The sequence below is a fragment of the Myotis lucifugus genome, unplaced genomic scaffold, assembly GCF_000147115.1.
Source record: "Myotis lucifugus unplaced genomic scaffold, Myoluc2.0 scaffold_99, whole genome shotgun sequence".
Classification (NCBI taxonomy): Eukaryota; Metazoa; Chordata; class Mammalia; order Chiroptera; family Vespertilionidae; genus Myotis; species Myotis lucifugus.
This window is the reverse complement of record NW_005871147.1, coordinates 3,437,039-3,460,297: the sequence shown is the minus strand read 5'-3', so window position 1 is coordinate 3,460,297 and position 23,259 is coordinate 3,437,039. Positions and strand designations below refer to the sequence as shown.

At 37.2% G+C, this 23,259-nt stretch overlaps 1 protein-coding gene and 1 pseudogene across 1 annotated transcript in view; one reads left to right on the top strand and one right to left on the bottom strand.

The window, feature by feature from the left end:
* Positions 1-23,259, bottom strand: part of APPBP2 (amyloid beta precursor protein binding protein 2) — a 51,086-nt gene that overhangs the window by 6,000 nt on the left and 21,827 nt on the right. Inside the window, exons 4-12 of the mRNA XM_006092235.3 lie at positions 20,377-20,500; positions 16,363-16,531; positions 11,672-11,761; positions 9,613-9,680; positions 9,427-9,532; positions 8,609-8,733; positions 6,043-6,128; positions 3,678-3,868; positions 1,062-1,227 (exon numbers count right to left, since the gene is read on the bottom strand). Coding sequence (XP_006092297.1) covers positions 1,062-1,227; positions 3,678-3,868; positions 6,043-6,128; positions 8,609-8,733; positions 9,427-9,532; positions 9,613-9,680; positions 11,672-11,761; positions 16,363-16,531; positions 20,377-20,500 — 1,125 coding nt within the window. The remainder of the gene's footprint in view (positions 1-1,061; positions 1,228-3,677; positions 3,869-6,042; positions 6,129-8,608; positions 8,734-9,426; positions 9,533-9,612; positions 9,681-11,671; positions 11,762-16,362; positions 16,532-20,376; positions 20,501-23,259) is intronic.
* LOC111826734 lies at positions 14,225-14,310 on the top strand (annotated as a pseudogene).

The following is a 23,259-nucleotide window of genomic DNA, read 5'->3' as shown; positions in this document are numbered from 1 at the left end:
CATGACTTTGGGGTAGGAAATATTTCTTAAACAGAATACAAAAGATGCTAATCAAAAAAGAAAAAAACACACAATATATTCGATTACATTAAAATCTAAAACTTCTGTTCTTTGAAAGCTGTCATTAAAAAACAAGCAGTAGAGTGATCTGTAACACATATAACCAACAAAGGACTTGTTAAATCCACATTATATAAAAAAAACTTCTATAAACCAGTAAAAAATGACAGAGAAGTCAATATAAAAATGGAGAAGTTGCCCTAGCTGGTTTGGCTCAGTGGATAGAGCATCAGCCTGCAGACTAAAGGGTCCTGGGTTTGATTCCAGTCAAGGGCACATGCTGGGGCTGCAGGCTGGATCCCCAGTAGGGGGGCGTGCAGGAGACAGCCAATCGATGATTCTCTCTCATCATTGCTGTTTCTATCTCTCTCTCCCTTCCTCTCTGAAATCAATAAAAATACATTTAAAAATAAATAAATAAAATGGAGTTCTAATAGGCACAACATTAAATGATGATCACAGTATCTTATTTTCTGATATATAAGTCCGAACTGGAAACAATCCAAATATTTTGAAAAGCCATTAACAGTAGAATGAATAAACAAATTATATACTTATCTAATAATATATTATTATAGCACTGGAAATTAACAGACAATAGTGATCTGGAACAACACAGATGATTTTCATTATTCATGTTCACCAAAAGAAGCCAGAGATGTATAAATATATATTATATGATTCCATTAATACCAAGTTAAAAAACAGGTAAACCTGATCTATCATTAAATCCAGAGAACAAAGAGGGTAATAATTACACTAATACTTTAATTTTTAAAATAACTATTTTTGCCTATAATTGACGTTGTGTCATACTTCATTCTGGTTTCAACATCAATAAATCATGTTTAGTAAAATGTTCCAGATGACTTTTGGGAGGTTTCAAGAAAAATTTGGCAGCTCTAAACTCATTTAAATCTTGGTAAAACACTTCCCTTATACAATATAAAAGATATGATGATCTCTAATCAACTGACCAAGAAAATTATAAAATAACATACCAATGGCTATAGAACGCAAATAAAGTTTCTCAGCATTTTCATACTGATTCATGTCATAATTATATAAAGAAGCCAGATGTCCCACGGAAAGGGCAACTTCATAATCTTCTTGACCAAGAAGTTGCTCTTTAATCTGAATTGCTTTGATATGCATTTCTTCAGCTTCCTGGAAAAAAAAAATTAAGCCATACAAACCATTAGATTGTGCTTTGCCTTATGTCAACAATTCTTACCCAATGAGCAAGATTCTTCTATGCTCAAGAGATTTTATGGATGTCATAAGGTAATCAGATCAGAGAATATACTACGTTATTCCAAAAGTTAATTATGGGAAGCATTAACAGTTTGGGGAAGCTCTGTACATAACCTAATGATAGTAATAGTGTTCTATGCCAAAAATAACCAGAGAAAACTTGTCCTGGTAATAAAAAGTTGTTTGAAGAAAATACCATTAAAGCATTCTAAAATGAAAATTATTTCAGTTAACACACTCTAAAACTTAACTGAACCTTGTGAAGCTTAAAATTCCATGACAGCATGTTAATTTTTAAAAAAATTTTATTGATGTTTTAACAGAGAGGAAGGGAGAGGGATAGAGAGTTAGAAACATCGATGAGAGAGAAACATCGATCAGCTGCCTCCTGCACACCCCCCACTGGGGATGTGCCCGCAACCGAGGTACATGCCCTTGACCAGAATCGAACCTAGGACCCTTCAATCCCCAGGCTGACGCTCTATCCACTGAGCCAAACCGGCTACGGCTATACAGAAGTACATTTTATTTTTTGAAGTTATGATAATTTTTATTCTGACAAATTAAACTCAGGTTAATTGAGGAATAAATAGATTGAGTTTCAGGTAAAAAATAAATGTCTTAGGCAGGTGTTCCTATCCTTTCCTCATTGTGACCCTAAAATGGACATTAAGAATTTATAACCCAAAATTCTAAAAGGGAAATTCAGTAAATTTTATCACTATGATTAAAAATACTTGCAGAGATCTAAAATTACCTAACAAACTGCAGCTGGGTCAGAGAGACGCAGAACATCCAAAAGAAGGCTCAAGGCCCCACAGCAGCTTGCATTGCTTCACAGCTGGGCCTCATCTAGGTACCTCCAAACCCCAAACAAGGAAGAGGAAACTGCAGATCTCTTCATAGCTCCTGCTGGGTAGCCTCAGGCAGAGGCTAAATTAGCACCTCCTTAGAGATCCAAGAGCCAGTGTACCCAGTGGTCAGAGTGGGACCATCCAGATTACAACTCCTCAGATCCATAAGGGACACACTCAGGGGGCAGACTCAGTGAGCACCAAAGCCCCACTGATGCAAGCCTTGCCCCATAAGGGTGTCTCCAGCACAGTTCTCCCACTGTAGACACAACTGATTCTCACAGACAATTGGCCTGGAAGTCAATTCCTCCCAGTGATACCAACTACAACCAAGGCTTAACTACAACAAGACTGTGCATACAGCCCACAAAGGGGTGCATCAAGAGTGTCCACCTCAGGTAATTGGGGAGGCTGAGCCACTGGGCCCTATAGGACACCTAGCACACAAAGCCACTCTATCAACACAGGGAATCAGCCAAAATGCGGAGACAAAGAAACAGGACACAACTGACAGAAATGGAGGAAAGCAAACTACTGGATATAGAGTTCAAAACCACGGTTATAAGGTTTTTCAAGAAGAATAGCAAGAACCTACAACCAAGATTACTTTATCCAGCAAAGCTATCATTCAGAAGTGAAGGTCAGATAAAGAGCTTCACTGATAAGAAAAAGCTAAAGGAGTTCATCACCACCAAACCAGTATTATATGAAATGCTGAAAGGTATCCTTTAAGAAGAGGAAGAAGAAGAAAAAAGTAAAGATACAAATTATGAACAACAAATACACATCTATCAACAAGTGAATCTAAAAATCAAGTGAATAAAAAATCTGATGAACAGAGTAAACTGGTGAATATAATAGAATCAGGGGCATAGAAAGGGAATGGACTGACAATTCTCGGGGGGGAAAGGGGTGTAGGGGGTGTGGGAAGAGACTGGACAAAAATCATACACCTATGGATGAGGACAGTGGGGGGGAGGGGTAAGGGCAGAGGGTGGGGTGGGAACTGGGTGGAGGGGAGCTATGGGGAGAAAAGAGAGGAACAACTGTAATAATCTGAACAATTAAGATTTATTTAAAAAAATAATAATAATACTTGCAATATCTGACATTTCTTGCATACCCACTATGTGCTAGGCGCTCTGCCACTTGCTGTACTCAACCTACCTAAAAACTATGTTTTAAGTCCAACTATAACATGCATATTAGTCTTTAGGGTTTGATATAGTTCTTATTTTTCCAAGATCTGGATTTTTGAAACATTTATATTTTGACTATGTTGCTTTATACTAGATTATTTTCTCAAAAATTTTCCAGCTATTTTTATTGTAGAAGGTATTGCATATATCCCCTTCCCCCATATATTTTCTCAATTTTAATGAAATATGGTATGAGTAAGATAAATGTGTACTTTATTATTTAAGATTACTGAAGATATATCATTTAAGATTATGCTTTATTACTTTAGATTATTCAGAGAAAGAAAAATATAGTAAAACACATTTCTACCTTAAATTTTCTCATTGACTGATAAAGTCTTCCAAGGTTTCCATAGTGTTTTGCAGTCTGGACATTGAATTCCCCAAAAGCTTTTTTAGCTAGTTGGAGTGAAGATAGGTGCAAATCATGAGCTTCTTGAAGCAGCCTCTGTTCAGTTTCTTTATTATGACAGTCGATTGCAATCTCCTCTAAAATAAGTGCTGAATAAGAAAGCAATGAAATTAGTGTACTTTCAAACCATCTATCAGAGCTAATCTGAGCATATAATTTAAAATTAAATGCATATATACGTAGATAGGGTTTAAAACTAGTAAGAAGAAAGTATTCCACTCCACTGGGGGGGGGGGGGACACCACAGTTTGGGGGGGGTGTCATTCAAATTTAAGAAAAACAATGGTGTTTCAAATTATTTGCAGAATTAATTATTGTACTAGAATGCTATACATTGCCAGTATGAATTTGTTTTTTAAAGGAAAAGGCAAACATTTTAAAGTTATGAAACTGTCGAGGAGAACCTAAGCACAGTTGAAAATTTTGAAACTATACTTTTATAAAATATAACCTTTAATTAAATACAACAGAAGAACTGGTTTCCTTCTACTCAACCAACCAAATCAGGCATGAAGATAGTCTTTTACCAGGTAATTTTATTTCTAGGAAAACTGGCCATGTGCCCAAGAGTAAAAGAGATTTCGTTCACTGTAGCATTTTTAAAGAACAAAGGATTAAAAACAATATAAAGGTCCAAAAACAGGGATGAGGTTAAAAATATCAGAAAAAAGGAAGTATACCTACTTGTACTAACATGGAAAAATGTTCATAATAAGTGTAAAAAAAGATTATAAAACTAAGAAAAAATGTATTCATTTATTTCATTAGTGAGTGCAGAAAAAGTCTGAAAATATTTCACCAAAATGTTGCTTCTGGATTGGTAAAATGTCAGGTGACTTCATTTTTTTCTTTTCTATCTTTTAATTTTTGACATCGATCATCTATTACTTGTGTAACTTTAAAAATGCAAACTAGTGCTCAGCCAGTATAGCAAAGTGGTGGAGCATCTACCCATGAACCAGGAGGTCACAGTTTGATTCCCAGTCAGGGTACATGCCCGGGTTTCAGGCTTGATCCCTAGTAGATGTGCAGCAGGCAGCAGATTGATGATTCTCTGTCATCATTCATGTTTTTGTCTCTCTCAACCTCTCCCTTCATCTCTGAAATCAATAAAAACATGCTTAGCCCTGCTGTGGTTGCTCAGTGTCGACCTATGAACCAGGAGGTCACGATTCGATTCCCGGTCAGGGCACATGCCTGGGTTGTGGGCTCGAACCCCAGTGGGGGGCGTGCGTGCAGGAGGCAGCCAATCGATGATTTTTATCATTGATGGTTCTATCTCTCTTCCCCTCTCCCTTCTTCTCTGAAATCAATAATATATATATATATGTTTTTAAAATGTTTAAAAATAAAATAAATGCAAACTAAGAGGGGGGAAAAAACCCCTGTTTCGGAATTAAGGTAAAATTTATCCAACATGCATGGAGTTACCACATGGGTGACCTAATTATGTTGGCAAAATAAATGCCTTAAATGCTTGGCAGTGATTATAGGAAAAGTTAAAATAACAAAAGAACGTGGTATTTGTTAAGAGTCTTGAAACATTAAGGATAATGTGACATGCAGCTGAAGAATCCTACACTATAAAGCTGAAGGCATGTGAAAAACCCATCTTCAGTTTGCTATTCATGTTACTGTGCAATAATCCTTCGTGTTATACATGAATGAATGCATGTAAATGGAGGAAGGGATGGGGTAGACATTCTCGCTTATTAACAATGCTATATGAGAGAAGCAAACAACCTTTCATTTCGAATCGCTGGAAATTACTTTATTTGTTGTTTTTAATCCTCACCTGAGGATATTTTTCCATTGACTTTTTTTTTTTTAAAGAGAGAGTGGAAGAGAAAGGGAGAGAGAGAGAGAAATACTGATGTGAGAGAAACACATCGATTAGTTGCCTCCTGCACCTGCCCTAACCAGGGCCTGGGCCAGGGAGGAGCCTGTAACTATTAGTAAACCAAGGTATATACCCTTGACTGGAATCGAACCCAGGACCCTTTGGTCCACAGGCCGACGCTCTATTCACTGAGCCAAGCCAGATAGGGCTGGAAATGACTTTAAATCAGTGAATCTGCTATCCTAGTATATAGATACAGTCTAATCCTAAGCACTACCCCTGAAGAAATAAATATCCTTATCTTGTTGTACCATATATCATCAATTAAAAAATATCAAAGACTAGACATCAATTACAATTGACAGTTAAAGAAATCTATACAGACAGACAGATAGATACTGAAGACTAAATTACAAAGGGTACCTTTCACCCTCTTTGAAGAAGCCAAAAGAAGATGATCTTCAGGTAGGATGTGGGTAATGATACCAATAGCTCTTTCTGCATGAAATCTGCAATACAGATAGATATATTCTGGCATTTCTTCCCCACCCCTGCTTCCCTCTCAGGCCTTCTTACCTCCCTCTCTCTTTCTTCAACACCAAGTCATCAAATTAAACCTTCAGAGCCCACCATTTAGACAGAAATAAGCAATACAGATATATAAATATATTCTGGTATTTCCTTTTAGTTAAAAGTGATTTAAGCATTTTTTAAAAACACAATTTATAATACTGAGAATTTCTAACACTATCTATAGTATAGAACAATTATTTGGTTTTTTTTGGTTTAAATTTCTATCTGCTTGTGAACTGAACTTTTAACATCCAATGGATTCCCATCTCCCTCAGAATAAACTATAAAGTTATGACAACCTACAAGACTCAAAATGATCGTTTACTGGGTTACCTCTCTAACCTCATCTCCCACCATTTTCAAAAACAACACTTCCAGTCACAGTTTTCTGAATATGCAAATCATGTTCTTACCTAGGACTCTGAAATACTCTTCCCTTGAATATCTACATGGCTCACTCCTCATTGAAAAGCCTTTCTAGCCTATACAAAAGTCCCTAAATAATCTACAATTGCTCTCTAAACTCCTAGTTTACTTTATTCTTCACAACATGCATCCTCACCTGATAGGTTTGGTTATTTGTTTATGGCCCATTTCACCAAGCAGAAGGTAAGCTATCTATCTATCTTATCTGTTAGTTCCTTAAAAAAACTCTAAGCTTTCTATCTCCATCTTCCAAGTAATCATTATTTTCATTACATTAAATGTCTTCTAACTCACTGTCTACTTAATTGTGTCTAATATACCAGCTAACTTATCTACTGAGTTTTAATGTCAATTAGCATTTTCTAAATCTAGCTATATTTTTTTATAACAGCTCTTATATTAAGACATAATTCATATCACATAATTCACCTATTTAAAGTGTACAACTCAACAATTTTTAGTATGTTGACAGAGTTGTGTACCCAGCACCACAATCAATTTCAGAATATTTTCATCACCCCAAAAAGAAACTCTGTGCCATTAGCAGTAACTCTACATTTTCCTTCAACCCCTTAACCCTATGCAACCAACCACCTTTACTTTCTGTCTCTATAGATTTGCCTATTCTGGATATTTCATATAAACATAATCATACAAATGTTGTTCTTTGTGACTGGCTTCTTTCACTTAGTACATGTTTTTCAAGGTTCATCCATTCTGTAGCATGTATCAGACAGATGTTTTGTTTTTAAATCTGCCTTTTTATTTCTTTTGTTTCCCCTCCAAAATATTACTGATTCCTTCTTTTATATCAGGGTCAGCAATTATTTTCTGTAAAGGGCCAGATAAGATTTTAGGTTGTGTGGGCCACACATGCTGTCCCAACTACTCAACTCTGCTATTGTAATGTGAAAGCAGTCAGAGGATACTTAAGAGAAGGAAAAATGCTATGTTCAAATAAAACTTTATTTTGCCTGCAGGCCATAGTTTGCCAACCCATTTATATCTTTAATCATTTAAGAATACTTACTTTATATAATATCAACCAAAAAGTTCTGTTAAGCAACGTTCTTAGGATCCTAATCCTGTTCATTGTATCTACTGACTCTCATTCGTAAGGAAATGTTGCTCTACTTATTTTTAATTTTTTAGAATGGTGAGTTGAGCTGAGTCTATGGAAAATCTATATGGTTTGGTTTGAGGGTTATTTCCAAGAGTTTTACATTTTCTCCTGAAAAGCATCCCAAGAGAACTAGTAGTTTCAATGCTTTTCTCAATTTGAGGGTTCCTGCATGCATGATGCCCAAACACAAGAGTGCTACATGTCTGTAGCTATAAATATCCCTTTGAGGAATTTATGACAAGTTTCCTTGTCATCTCTCTTGCCAGTGGGCAAAATTTTTTTTCCAGTCTATCCTTTCTCTGAGAGTAGTAGCCTTGATCCTGGTGGCTTCAAGTGAAGATTTCATTTCAAACCACAGCTTACTGTAGGCTAAATGCTTTGTCTCTTAAACCCAGGACTGCTATTCAACCAAGATTACAGAAATTTGTAAGCTTTCCCACTACTCCAGAGCAGTTATACCATAGTTTGGATTTTAGTCGATTATTTAACTTTTTGGATTTTAGTGTATTGGCCCATGGAGACTTCCTTCTTCTCTTGCAAGATCAGGTATGCATTTTAAAAAATAATTGTTTTATTCAGTATTTCTGTGTCTTCTGAACAAGAAGTTTTTAGGTTAAGTTTGCCATTTAGCCTGAGGCTACTACTATATTACAAGAAAAATTATTGGAGAAAATAATTTATATTAAACCACATAAACGCTAAATTGATATGATTTTAAAATGTCAAAGACATTTTAGGCATCATATTAAAGCTCCAGGAAGACAAATTTAATGCATAAAGTACATTAAATACTACTGTATTAGGAAAAACAAAACAAAACAATAGCAACAGCATATAATCCCTCATTAAAAGGAACATGGAACTTACAGTGCATTGTCAAATTTCCCAGAACTATATTGGTGAACATAAGAAGAATAAGCCAAGTCTTCATGAGCTGTTGCTACATGGATATTTTTGCCACCAAACACCGACTGCCGAATGTCAAGGGCTGCCTGAAAAGTCATCAAAATAATTGATAATACTGTAAATCCTTAGAAACCACTACTCAGTTAAATTAAGCATCCTAGTAACTTAAATATGTCCTATATACTTACCCTATCAGTTTTTAAGTAAAGTCCTTGCTGCATTTAAATCACAATAGAACATAAAAGTTACCTACAAGGCTTGATTTTCTGAAGACTGAGTCTGACTCAAAAGGCAATGGCTTAATAATAAAAACCATTCATATATCTTGAGAATCATATCAGTGTTTTTTTCTATGTGTTTTCTCAGAAGTGAACTATAAAATGAAGGATACCTTGTCCAGAACCATGACAAAAACATAATTTATCTGAGAAAGATTCAGATAAGGCCTAAAATAGCTTTGTCTCTATTGACCCTCCTTGCTATTACAAAGGCAGCTATGACTTGCCTAAATCAACAAGGACAAGCCATTATCTGGACAAATGAAATGGAAGAGTGCTCTTTAATATGAGCCCACAATCCACAACTCTTTTCCTGGACGATTCTCTTTAATTCCTAAAACATTAACTTGTAAGCTTTCTAGATATTAGTCAACTAATGGTGTGCCTAGTTGAGGAGGGGCTCAGAAAGTTATTTTTTGAGAGTAGTTTATACACTGAAAACAAGTACAGGTCAGCAAATCAATTTAGGTTGAAAGAAAAAAAGTGTAACCATTAACATACCTGATAAATTGCAACAGACTGACAGATATTATCTACATTGAGTAGGTAGAACCCATAATCTAGCAGCGTGTCAGAATATTTTGGGTGTTTGGATCCAAAATGATCCCTATAAAAAGATACGAAACTATTAGGATATCAAGTAGAGACAGATAATTTGAAGTGGTATTTTTAATAACAATCACCTACCGTGCCAAATACACTGCATGTTTAATTAACTGTTCTGCCTTCTTAAATTCACGTTTTACAACACAAGCCTAAAGATAAAGTAAAAAATTATTAACTCTCAGTGTGTTAAAATAAGTATAGTTTATATATTCAAACTATAATGGTCAAAAAGAAAAAGCACCTTCAAACATAAGTAGAAGTGTTCTATTTGTAATTCTTTTCCTTCCAACTTGAAAATTATATTATACACAGATCTAAATATATCCTGGAAAATTATAAAGATTAAAATCTTGATAGCCATGCCCAATACAAACCTGCTATAACAAAGCTACCTTACAAAGTTGGTATACTCCCATCCTTCCTTATTATTAAAATAAAATGGTGGGGGTAGGGCTCACCATGTTATTTTCTAGGGTACTTATTTATATTCCAGTTCTAGACTAGCTTTACAACTATCTTATCATTTTCATCTGACAATTTTTATATGCACAGAATTTTTAGTTTTCCTTTTACTTCTTAAAATATTTTGATTCGTGAGGATAGGCAGTAGTTTTAAAACTCTACCATTTGTATACAGAAATAAACATCTTGAACATATATTTCATTGTCTTTATATTAAATATACACCCTGGCCGGGTAGTTCAGTTGGTTAGAGCATTGTCCCAAATGCCAAGGTTGAGGGTTTGATCCCCATTCAGGGAACATATAACAAATCAATGAATGCATTATTAACTGAAACAAATCAAAGTCTTTCTCTCTCTAAAAATCAATAAAAATATTTACATACATTTCACAGAAATTGTACTCTTCTAAATCTGTAATTTTAAAATCTGTCTTCTAATTGACAGTAAAACCAACCAAAATGTAATATTCAAAACTGAAAAATCTATGAGTATAGAGCATATTTGAAATGTACATCAATGCTTTTAAAGCCTCAGTGCACCAAAGCAGCAATTTTTGTTGTTGTTGTTAGTTTATATCTTTTATTAACCCATATACAATTACTTGTCTTCTTCTGGTTTGTTGAAGCAATAGATCAAACAACATTGGCCACAACAATGTCTGTCAAAGTGGCTAGCCATAAAAACTTCAGCACCACATTCATGTGAAGGGCATTCCCAATGAAGGCGACTGATTTAGCCATTCGCATTCACTTTGTAGTATTTCAGGACAGCCAGCTTAATCTTTCTCTTATACTCATTCTTCTTGGGAGTGGTGTTAAAGATTTCTTCCTTTTCTTATTAGCACCACGACCAAGTCTCAACACAAGATGAAGAGTGGTCTTCTTTTAAATGTTGTAGTCAGACAAAGTACATCTGTCTTCCAGTTGCTTGTCAGCAAAGATCAGTCTTTGCTGATCAGTAGGAATTCCTTACCCTGGAACTTGGCCTTTACATTTTCTACTGTATCCAAGGGTTCAACCTCGAGAGTGATGGTCTTCCCTGTAAGGGTTTTCATGAAAATCTGCATCTTGGCAGGGATTCCACCACAGATGGTGAATGAGAAAGAAAGAGTGAAGTGCAGGCCCACAGGGTTTCCCGGTTCAAAGCAGCAATTTTAGATATTACTAACTGGCCTCAAAGAGTTAATGCATTTATTTACAGAATAAAAAGAAACTAAAGGAAAAAATCACATATGTATTGCCCAACAGGTCAATTATAGAAAGCTGACATACTATGAGACTAAAATACTATGACCAAAAGATTTATTACCTTTAGGAGAAAAGTAATCAAAGCCTATACAGCTATGGCATAAGAGTTCAGGTTATTGTAAAGGTTACACACACACACACACACACACACACACACACACACACTCTCTCTCTCTCTCTCTCTCTCTCTCTCTCAAGCAGAATAGCATCAAAATACTATTTCGATCTGTACTTAAGAGAGCTGATTATAAAAATAAAATTTTTCACAAGTTTTCTGTGAAATCAGATTTCTAAAACTGAGAAGAATGTAGGCTTAGAAAATAGATTTTGTTAGTCCACAGAGTATGCAATACCTAATTTGTTAAATAAGTGAGTTAAGACAAATTTAAAGTTTGCTAAATCCTTTAATTAATTTAACATTATACTCACCTTAGAAGCTTGTCTTAAAACATCCACCACAACTTTGACTGGTAAGCCTGCTGTGATTTCTTTCATTGCCTCAATGCACCATTTGTATGCCTAAAGAAAAAAAAAATTAAAAATAAATATATATTCTTTCTTCAAATTTTCAAGTACTTGAAGAACACACAAAATATTTACACTTACAATTTTTTCTAAGGCTAAGTTCTTAGGATATATAACACATATTCAGGAAATCAGAGCCATGTTCTCTTCTCTTTGCACATACTGTTCCCTCTGCCTTAGAATACATTCCTCTTTCCTCTTAACCCATCTAACTCATCTCTCAAGTTTCAGTCCTAGACTAGGTTTCCTGTACTTTCCTTCTCCTACTGTAATGCTTACTATTTAATTTGGGGGGGGGGGGGCATATATTTTGTTTTATTTTTTGTTGTATGTATTGGGATAACATTGGTTAATACGATTATATAGGTTTCAGGTGTACAATTCTGTAATACACCATCTGTATATTGTATTGTGTGTTCATCACCCCAAGTCAAGTCTTTCATCACCATTTATCCCCCGCTATACCCTCCCCTACCTCCTCCCACCCCCCTTTTACTCTAGTAATCACCATGCTATTGTCTGTGTCTATGAGCTGGTACTATTTTATATCTTACTTGCCTATTTAGTTGACTGCTTCCTTTATGCCAGCTATTGTTCCAAACACTTTATGTGTATTAACACATTTAACTGACACAACAGCCCCATGAAATATGTAACATTTCTATGGAAAACTGAGGTGCAGAAAAGTCTAGATACCTAGATACTAGCCAGGCAGTGTGCTAGTATCTAGGTATCTAGTGAGGAACAAAACATAAAATGACCCTCCTCTCCTAGTACTTAGTGGGAGAAGGGGGAAAAAAAGCAAAATAAATTATTTTGGACAGTAAGTTCAAAGAAATAAAAAGAGCCTGGCCGGTGTGGAACAATGGTTGAGCATCGACCTATGAACCAGCAGGTCACAGTTCGATTCCTAGTCAGGGCACATGCCCAGGTTGTGAGTTCAATCCCCAGTAGGAGGCAGCTGATTGATGATTCTCTCTCTTCACTGATGTTTCTATCTCTCTCCCTCTCCCTTCCTATTTCGGAAATCATTAAAAAATCAAACAAACAGCCGAAGCTGGTTTGGCTCAGTGGATAGAGCATTGGCCTGCGGACTAGAAGGTCCCAGGTTCGATTCCGGTCAAGGGCATGTACCTGCGTTGCGGGCACATCCCCAGTGGGAGATGTGCGGGAGGCAGCTGATCGATGTTTCTCTCTCATCGATGTTTCTAACTCTCTATCTCTCTCCTTTCCTCTCTGTAAAAAATCAATAAAAAATATATTTAAAAAAAAAAATCAAACAAATACTAGTAAATAAATGAAAAATAAAAAAATTTCCTGCCCCTCACTGGGGAAGGATATAGTTCCCTTTCACGTTAAAGATGAGAGTGGTCATGTGATTTCCTTTGGCTAATTAAAATATGAATAGAAGTGAAATGTGCCATTTCTGGAAGAAAGTTCTAAGAGTCAGTATTACTTCCTCATGATGTTTTCTGCCTCTGCTACAAGGCTGATTCCGGAGAGAACCAGCTCTAATGTTCTAGATCAGTGGTTCTCAACCTTCCTAATGCCGCGACCCTTTAATACAGTTCCTCATGTTGTGGTGACCCCCAACCATAAAATTATTTTCATTGCTACTTCATAACTGTAATTTTGCTACTGTTATGAATAGTAATGTAAATATCTGATATGCAGGATGTATTTTCATTGTTACAAATTGAACATAATTAAAGCAAAGTGATTAATCACAAAAACAATATGTAATTATATATTCAATATGTGTTTTCAGATGGTCTTAGGCGACCCCTGTGAAAGGGTCATTTGACCCCCAAAAGGGGTCGCGACCCACAGGTTGAGAACTGCTGTTCTAGATATAAACTGCTTCATCACATGGAATTTTGAGCAAATGCAGACATAGTGTTAAGCAGAGCAACAGAGATCCCCAAGACAGGCTGTAGCATGAGCGTAAAATAAACTTGCATTGTTCCAATCTACTGCTATTTTAGAGTTATTATCTCAGTAGAGCCTAGCCTACTGTAACTTATATCAGGCTATGGTGATAATTCATATCTGCTGACTTAGTAACTATATCCTCAAGATTGTGTACTTTTCTATAGTTATCACTGACAAATGTATTTATATTTAAAAAAATAAACTATCAAAATTATCCAAGAAACATCTATAAACATTCCTCATGAAACTGCTGAGAGCTGCAAACACCATGAATAAGGCACAGTATAAAACCCCAATTAAAATACAGGGGGGAAAAATTACGGTCAATTAAATGGTAACTGCCTAATAAAGAAAATGGAAACTGGTAAATAAAAGGTACTTTGTTCCACTGGCTATATTAAGATGAGCCTGGGGCTGAATATGGGAGTAAAGAATGGCATGATTTGAATCACTCTAGATAACAGAAAGAACAGAGTGTAGTTCTAGAGGGCAGTATAAAAAATAAGGATAAAAAAATGATAAAAGAGCTTTGCGCAGTGGCAGTATCGTAGCCAATGAGGTTTATCCGAGGCGCGATTATTGCTAAATTGAAAAAAAAAAAAATGATAAAAGAGGCACCAGAGATGACTTGAGTTCCTATGGAGAAATATAAAAAATGGTGAGGCACCTGAATAGCTCTTAATACTCACTGTTATTATTTACCCCTCTCTCATTTCCAGTAAATTAGGCTATTCACACAAAGGCCTTCTGTGAATGGATTGGTTGTAGGTGTATGAAAATCTTGGAAAGGGTCCAAATTCTATGCCTTGATCAATAAGCTATGGAACAGATACTGCACACAGGGGCAGCAAAACAATCCATCCACAAAACTAATTCAGCAGATGGAGGAGCTCAGCATCAAAAATAATCAGAAGAGTATACATAAACCAGCTGAGAAATTGCAGGCATGCTGATAAGAATTTTAGATTTTTATAAATGGGTTCAGTATCTTCTTATATAGATACTAGAGGCCTGGTACATGACATTCATGCACTCTGGGGCAGGGGTGTGGGGAGGGGGGTTTGGGTTCCCTCAGCCCGGCCTGCACCCTCTCACAGTCCATGAGCCCTCGGGGGATGTCTGACTGATGGCTTAGGCCCACTCCCCACCTGCCCTTCCCCACAGGGGAGCGGGCCTAAGCCAGCAGTCGGACATCCTTAGTGCTGCTGCAGAGGTGGGAGAGGCTCCCGCCACCACCACTGTGCTCGCCAGCCATGAGCCCAGCTTCTGGATGAGCAGCGCTCCCCCTGTGGGAACGCACTACCACCAGGGGGCAGCTCCTGCATTGAGTGTCTGCCCTCTGGTGGTCAGTGTGCGTCATAGCGACCAGTTGTTCCACTGTTTGGTCAATTTGCATATTAGCCTTTTATTATATAGGACTAGAGGCCCATTGCACAAAGATTCGTGCAATAGGCCTTCTTTCCCCTAGCTGCCAGCACCAGTTTTCCTCTGGCACCCGGGACCCAGACCTTCACTCTGGCCACCGCCTTCTATCTTCGCTCTGGACACAGTCTTAGCTGGGGCTGGAGCCTTCAGTCTTTGCTCCTCGCTCTGGCCAGAGTCTTCAATCTCCAGCCAGAGCTGCTCCTGCAGCTCCTTCCGCCCCCCACCATCCCCCTCATAGCTTGACCGCTGCTTCGCCTGCAGACCTCACCAACGGGCTCCTGGGTCCCAGGGGGCTGCCTTGCCTGTGGCCTGGCTTTCTGGCGGCTCTTGGGGTCGCACAGGGAGGCCTGGATGGTGGCTCCCGGTGTCCCACCCTGCCTGCAGTATGCAAATTAGCCGCCATCTTTGTTGACGGTTAATTTGCATATTGCACTGATCAGCCAATGGCGATGGTAGTGAAGGTATGGTTAATTACCACGTTTGTCTATTATTAGATAGGATTACAAGCAAGAGGAGCACTGGAGTTGCTTAATACCACTTTATAATTACTCTAGAATTTTCTAGTTTTACTTCTAATTGTAATTTTCCTTTAAATATGGAATATATATTTATGTTAATGGGGCAAAAATCAAAATAGGAATAATTTTAAAATATAAAAGCTAACTGACAGCATGAAATTATTGATATTCTTCCATAAATAAAGTAACCAAGTTAATAAACAGATCACTTCTCAACTATGTATTCATTACCCCTAAAGCATTAATTTAGTAGTATAAAGCCAGGTGTGAAGCTATCTTTCTCATAAGGCAGGGGAAGGAGCAAAACAATGCAATAAAGTATAAATAAAATCTAGCTTCCCACTGAAATGAATGCCTTCAAATTATGAGAGTTCACCCAGAGTTATACATTCAATAAAAAGCATCTACTGAAGGTCTATTTAGCAGAGCATGCCCATCAAAATAACTTAGGTGAAATACATTTGATCAAAATAAAAACAAAAACAAAACAAACCCTAAATCACACATGTTTATATTGAAAACCCATCTCACAGAATTCTTGGCTGATTTAAAATATATTTTTTGGCTGATTTAAAATATTTCATTACAAATGTGTACTGCTTTAAGTAAACCTAACATGTGAAAATGAGATATATTAAGACAAAAATACAAGAGTATATGATTTATCCTCTGTTTAGAAATATTTACCAGTCACAATGAAATATACTTCAAAATACTCACCTCATCATAGTGACTTTTTGCAAACAGAAGTGCACACAGTTCTCCATAGAGTGCAGCTTTGTTTGCTTGCTGGCCATGTTTTGAGAGTTTATCCATGTATGTCTGAGCTAACTTAAATGTTTCTTCACCCAAATGATATTTACAGTTTCCATTTCGCACATGAAGCAACCTGCAAAGTACAAAAACATGCCTCTATTTTTTATATTTCCAGCATGGTTGACCTGATAACCTTTACAGCTCACCAATGTAGCACCCAAATGAGTTAAAGTAACTAGATACAAGAAATGAGGCGGCATTAGAAAACAGCTGTCTGGTCCAAACTGGGATCTATTAATGAACATGAAGTATATGCTCTTCCCAGAAAGCTACCCATGATTAACCTTGTCCAACTTTGATTCCTTATATTCTCTAAATATTTTGCATGCTTTGTGCACTTAGCATGTACTAAATCTATCTACATCTAACTCCAAACTCTCTGTGTTCCAAATCTAAAAGTAATGCAGTCTCATTATAAAAAATTTAGAAGACAATGAAGAAAATAAAAATCAACGTGAAATACTATTACCTATCATTACCTTCCATTCTTTTTTTTAGTATATTTGTGCAACACTTTATCAGTTACCACTCATTTTATGTTGCTTTATAAACGCTCATTTTTGCTTATCTTTCCGGTAATATAAGTTCATTAAAAATAGTGGTATTGTCAGATGTTTCCTTTATAACCTTTATCCTCTACAGTAGAAAAGTACAGAGTTCTTTACACAAAGAAACTGTAAAACTATGATGATTCTCTAATACTATGACAAGTTGTGAAATGCTTTAGGGCAGACTGAGCTGTAGAGAGCAATAGCCGACATGCAAAACAAGAGTGTGAGGGCTGGAGATATATTTATGTTTCTATTATAATGCTAGCTAGAGCACTATGTCTATGTATCTATGATGTCAATATAATTTTCTGAAAATTGTAAACCCTGGGAAGAAATAAAGGAATAAAAATCACTGTAAACAAACAAACAAACAAACCCAAGTATAGAGAAGTAAGGAAGCAGTCTTCAGGAGTATAAAAATATATATTTACTTAAAATTTATTTTTTCTATCTCCACCAAAAATATTAACAGATCAATGATGAGAAACATTCTAAAAATCTTCTAATCTATATTAATCCTTTGTACTGTCAGGAAAAAATGAGTAACTTCAAATGAACCAGAACTATTCAATAAAGTAGCAAATACTACACAATGCCAGTGCATCCTCCTAACACACACCATACGGTTAATCTGCTTTTAGAAAAGACTAAAATACTCAAGCAAAATAATATACTGAGACTAATAAAAAAATCTGAAGGAGTATCTTTCACTCATAATATCAAATTCCAACTTAAAGTGAAGGTAAATGTAATAATTTAAAGTAAATGTAATAACTTATCAGGCTACTGCTGAATAATGCATTATTGGATTTATATTTTTAAGCAGAAGCATAAAAACAAAATATATATATCTTGGTGTATAGACATTTCATGCAAAAGTAAATGTACTCATATAGAAAAAGGAGACAATATCACTTTTACTACCAAATTGATGATCTAATTATCAATTTGTAATGACCTGTCACAATGGAAACCATACACAGAAAAATAAAACTGAAATCTAGCAAAAGATTACAGTAAAAAAAACAACAATACAAAAACAGTAATTCAAATGATAAAGTTTTGATGGTCTCACAGTCAAATACTGATTGAGCATCTATTACATGCTAGTCATTTTTTTCTAGAAGCAAACGACGTAGTGGTAAACGAGAGAAAGAATCCATGGTCATAAGAAACTTCATTCCAGTAGGGAGACATGTGTTAGGATAGACCAACAAACACACCAATAAGACTTTCATTTAAAGATAAATGCTATGAAGATGATAAAAATAGGGTAATATGATTAAGACCTTTATAAAGGAAGTGCTTGGGATAGACAGGGTAGAATTGTCTTGAGGAGGTTAACATATGAGTTGACACCTAAGTGATAAAGAGGCAATCATGTGAAGATCTGGGAGAAAATATATTCCAAACAGAAAAACAAATCCAAAGGCTCCAAGAAAGGGGAAAAAATTCTGGCATAATCAAAGACCAGAAAAAAGGCCAACGTGCCTGGAGTTTTATGAATAGGAGATTATGTAAAGAGAGATGAGAAAGTAAATCTAATTGCAATAGTGAATGAGATTATTTCATTTATGCTCTATAACAATGCTCTTTAATAAAACTTCCTGAAATGTTCTATACCTGCTTTACTCAATTTAGTAGCCACTAGCCACAGTGTCTTCTGAGTATCTGAAATGTCCCTAGTGTGACTGAGGGGCGTTTTTCATTTTAGTTAAATTTAAATAGTCACTATGGTTAATGGCTACCATATTGGACAGTGCAACTCTGTCCAATATGGTAGCCATTACAGAAGACATTACAACAGCGGTTCTCAACCTATGGGTCGCGACCCCTTTGGCGGTCAAACGACCCTTTCACAGGGGTCGCCTAAGACCATCCTGCATATCAGATATTTACATTACGATTCATAACAGTAGCAACATTACAGTTATGAAGTAGCAACGAAAATAATTTTATGGTTGGGTCACAACATGAGGAACTGTATTTAAAGGGCCAGAAGGTTGAGAACTACTGCATTACAATGATTCAGAAAAAAAAAAAATCCTTGAAATAAAAAGACTTGGTATTGGAAATATCTATTTCACAGTTATTCAAATGGTTAAATAAGGTTAAACCCAGTCATAGGTTAATTTATAGAGCAAAAAGAACAGTGTTACCTCTCATTGCTACAATACCAAGAATTGCATTTCCAGCTTTCACAGTAGGCATTTCCCCTAAGAATAAGGTTCTAGAAATTATTTAGTAATTGGCACATGGTGGGGGTAGAAAACAAAAGATTTCATGCCAGAAAAGCACACCTTGGTAATTTCTCCAGTCCATGATAGTTGTCTACTGAAACAAAAGGGCAGAAACTCTTCAGGATCTGTGTGTCCATCTGGGCTTATATTAAGTAGGATGTAAAGGCCCAGAAACTTTTTAACCAACTGAGGATCTAATTTTGCCTCAACACTCAGCCTAATGAAAAGACAAGTTAGGTTCTCAAGGTCATTCAAATATGGCTCTTACTATGTAAGCACAGTATTTTCTTATTATTTTTTAAAAATTGATTTTACTTTTTAGAGCAGTTTTATATTCACAGCAAAAACTGAGCAGAAGCTACAAATATATTCAAGCGTCTATAGATATTCAAATTCAATAAAAATAGAAGACTATATATTCAGTAAATTGATCAGACTTTAGGTAACTTAGGGAGTCAAGTTTCTATGATTTTTTTAAACTTTATTTTTATTTCCCTTTAGTTTTGTTAAAAAATTATTTTGAAGAAAAGTCAAATTGGGGAACAGAGAGAAAACCTATATAAAAAGAGCTAAAACTAAATTTATATGTGCAGAAAAGATAAGGACAGTAAAAAGCAGAATTACTTCTACATTTGCTTGCTTTTCCTTTAAGAACATATGTTTAAACAATATATTTTTAAAGAAAACTGTTACGTATAAGTAAAATACTAATCTTGTCATGGACGATTCTAGAAGTGTAAACAGAGCAAGGGTAAACAAAAATAATAACACCCAAGAAAAAGTATATTTCTTTTCCTAGCATCCCATGCCTAGCACAGTTCCTGGTATATACTAGGCACTTAATAAATATTTGTTGAATGAATGAACAGACAAGTTCTCTGACAAAGCAAAAATATATACAGACAGTCTGGTTCATAATACTCAAATCTAAGCTAAAATAACTATAGCAAGTTAACTATATTTGGGGGATGAGAGACAGGAAGAAGCCAGACTAGTGAAACTCTGACATATAAAAATCACGTCACAGGTTAATTCAAATAGTGATGTACGCTTAGAATCTGAGTTAAAACCATAAAAGCTACTAAATACCATTAGAGCAGGTAATTGTAGGATCTATTCCAACTTACCTCACACAACATTCTACTGCACGAAACCAATGAAGCATCTCATCATGTAGAGTACATAACTGAAGGCAGGACAGAAAAACTTTCTCAGCATCACTGTACCAGCCTGCATCAGAAAGAAAGCCACCTGAAGGACAAGAAAAACCATTAACTCTTAGATAATTTAATAAATCACTTGATGCCCTAGCTGGTTTGGCTAAGTGGGTAGAGCATCAGCCTGAAAACTGAAGGGTCCCGAGTTTAATTCTGGTCAAGGGCATATGTCCTGGTTGCAGGCTCGATCCCCAGGAGGGGGTGTGCAGAGGCATGATGATTCTCTCTCATCATTGATGTTTCTATCTCTCTCTTCTTCTCCCTTCCTCTCTGAAATCAATAAAAATATTTTTTAAAAATAGTGTCAATAGTCTTAACAGTGTCAAAGTGTCTGAGTTAAGAAAATAATATATTTTACCCATATCCATGTTTGATGTTTAATTAAAGCTACATGTAATCAAACAAATATTTTAATTGTAGAGAAGTATGCTTAAAGAACACTTTATGGCCCTCACCAAGTGACTGAAAAACATGATTATTATACATATTCATACTCAGCAGCCTCTACTCACCATCTTCACAGATGTGTAGTGCTGGTTATTAACTACTAGAGGCCTGGTGCACAAAATTCATGCACTGGGGTGGGGGGGGTGTCCCTCAGCCCAGCCTGCACCCTCTCCAATCTAGGACCCCTTGAGGGATGTCCGACTGCCCGTTTAGGCCTGATCACAATCCAGGATTGCTGGCTCCCAACCGCTCACCTGCCTGCCTGCCTGGTTGCCCCTAACCGCTTCTGTCTGCCAGCCTGATCACCCCCTAACCACTCCCCTGCCAGCCTGATCGACGCCTAACTGCTCCCCTGCCGGCCTGATTGCCCTTAATTGCCCTCCCCTGCCAGCCTGGTCTCCCCTAACTGTCCTCACCTGCTGGCCCCCCCTGCAAAATGCCCTCCCCTGCAGGCTTGGTCGCCCCTAACTGCTCCCCTGCAGGCCTGGGTCCTAAGTGTCCTCCCCTGCAGGCCTGGTCCCCCCCTCCCAAATGCCCTCCGTTGCAGGCCTGGTCCCTCCCAACTGTCTTGCCCTGCCGGCCATCTTTGACCACATGGGGGTGGCCATCTTGTATGTTGGAGTGATGGTCAATTTGCATATTACGGTTTTATTATATAGGACTAGAGGCCCAGTGCACGAATTCATGCACCAATGGGGTCCTTTGGCCTGGCCTGCAGGATCAGGCCAAAACTGGCTCTCTGGTGTCCCCCAAGGAGTCCTGGATTGTAAGAGGGCACAGGCCAGGCCGAAGGACTTCACCAGAGCACAATTGGGGCTGGGGAGAGACGCGGGAAGTTGCCAGCCAGGGAGGGACCGTGGGAGGCCTCCAGATCGTGTCTGGCCCATCTCGCTCAGTCCTGATCAGCCAGACCCCAGCAGCAAGCTAACCTACTGATCAGAGCGCCTGGCCCCTGGTGGTCAGTGCATGTCATAGCGACTGGTCAACAGGTCAACTGTCTGCCCCCTGGTGGTCAGTGCACACCATAGTGAGCGGTTGAGCAGCCTTAGCATATCATTAGTATATTACGCTTTGATTAGTTGAATGGCCGACAGGTCAGCTGACCGATCGACTGAACACTTAGCATATTAGGCTTTTATTATATAGGATTGTCTCTCAGCTTCAAATAAACCTTTTTAGATTCTGTTTTATGACACTGGAAACTAGATTTGCCAGCTGAATCCCCATAGTCTCTGTCAAAAGGAGCAACTAGAGTGGTAGAGGAGGAACAAGAGACACTCCTTCCTGTTTGCTTCTAGTTTCTGTCAGCAAAGCCCCTGCTGACAGCAAAACCCCAGAGTAATGCTCTATACTCTGGTAGTGGCAATTCATTCCAAAAGCCAGTTGTAGTTACAGTTTTCTAATACTTGCAGAATTAGATTCACAGAACTCAGGTCAGAGACACTAGCACCAGCCAGTTAGGTCTGCTCCTAGTGATCTAAGTTCTAGACCTGTAGGCCCCACTTCTCAGTGCTCTGAGGCACCTGTAGCCTGGCAGTATCCCAGCTCTTAAGGCACCTTATCAACCTTCTAAATTTTAATAATTACAACCCCAGCTCTTGGTTCCCTAAGCCCTAGGTGTGGTAGTTGATTCTATTTTTAAATATATTTTTTATTGATTTCAGCAAGAGAAAGAAACATCAATGATGAAAGACCATCATTGATTGGCTGCCTCTTGCACACCTGCACGCCCCTTATTGAGGATCAAGCCCAAAACATGGGCATGTGCCCTGACTGGGAATAGAACCAGCAACATCCTTGTGCATAGGTCGATGATCAATCACTAAGTAACACAGGCCAGGCTCTGGGATGAAGTTTTTTCACTGTTTTGGTCATTTTAACATTAAGACTGATCATATGGCCACACAGGCCGTGCATATATAAATGAGTTTGCTAGGACTTGGCTCTTCTCCCAAGGTAATTCTTCAACCTGGCTCACTTCAATGGCCATATTGTTAAAAGTGTTTATGGAGATAACAGAGGACCTTAATGAATACTAGCCTGCCTGCTTTTCACATTCCTTGATATTAAATTTTTCCCACAGATTTTTCCCACATGACCATCTAAGATTAAAGGAATGTCAACCTTAACATTCATCAAGATCACAAATGCTCTATTGTTAGAGACATTCTTTAGTCATAATTCTTTGCTGCAATTTAAATTCCACAGGACTATGGAAGGATAATTGCTGAGGCTTCTTCACAGAAAAGAATGTTCTGAAGTTCCTCCAGTAAACTGTCTATAATAACTACACAGAATTATTCTAAGATTGAAGGAAATGACCATGAAAATTTGCTGGCAAAGAAA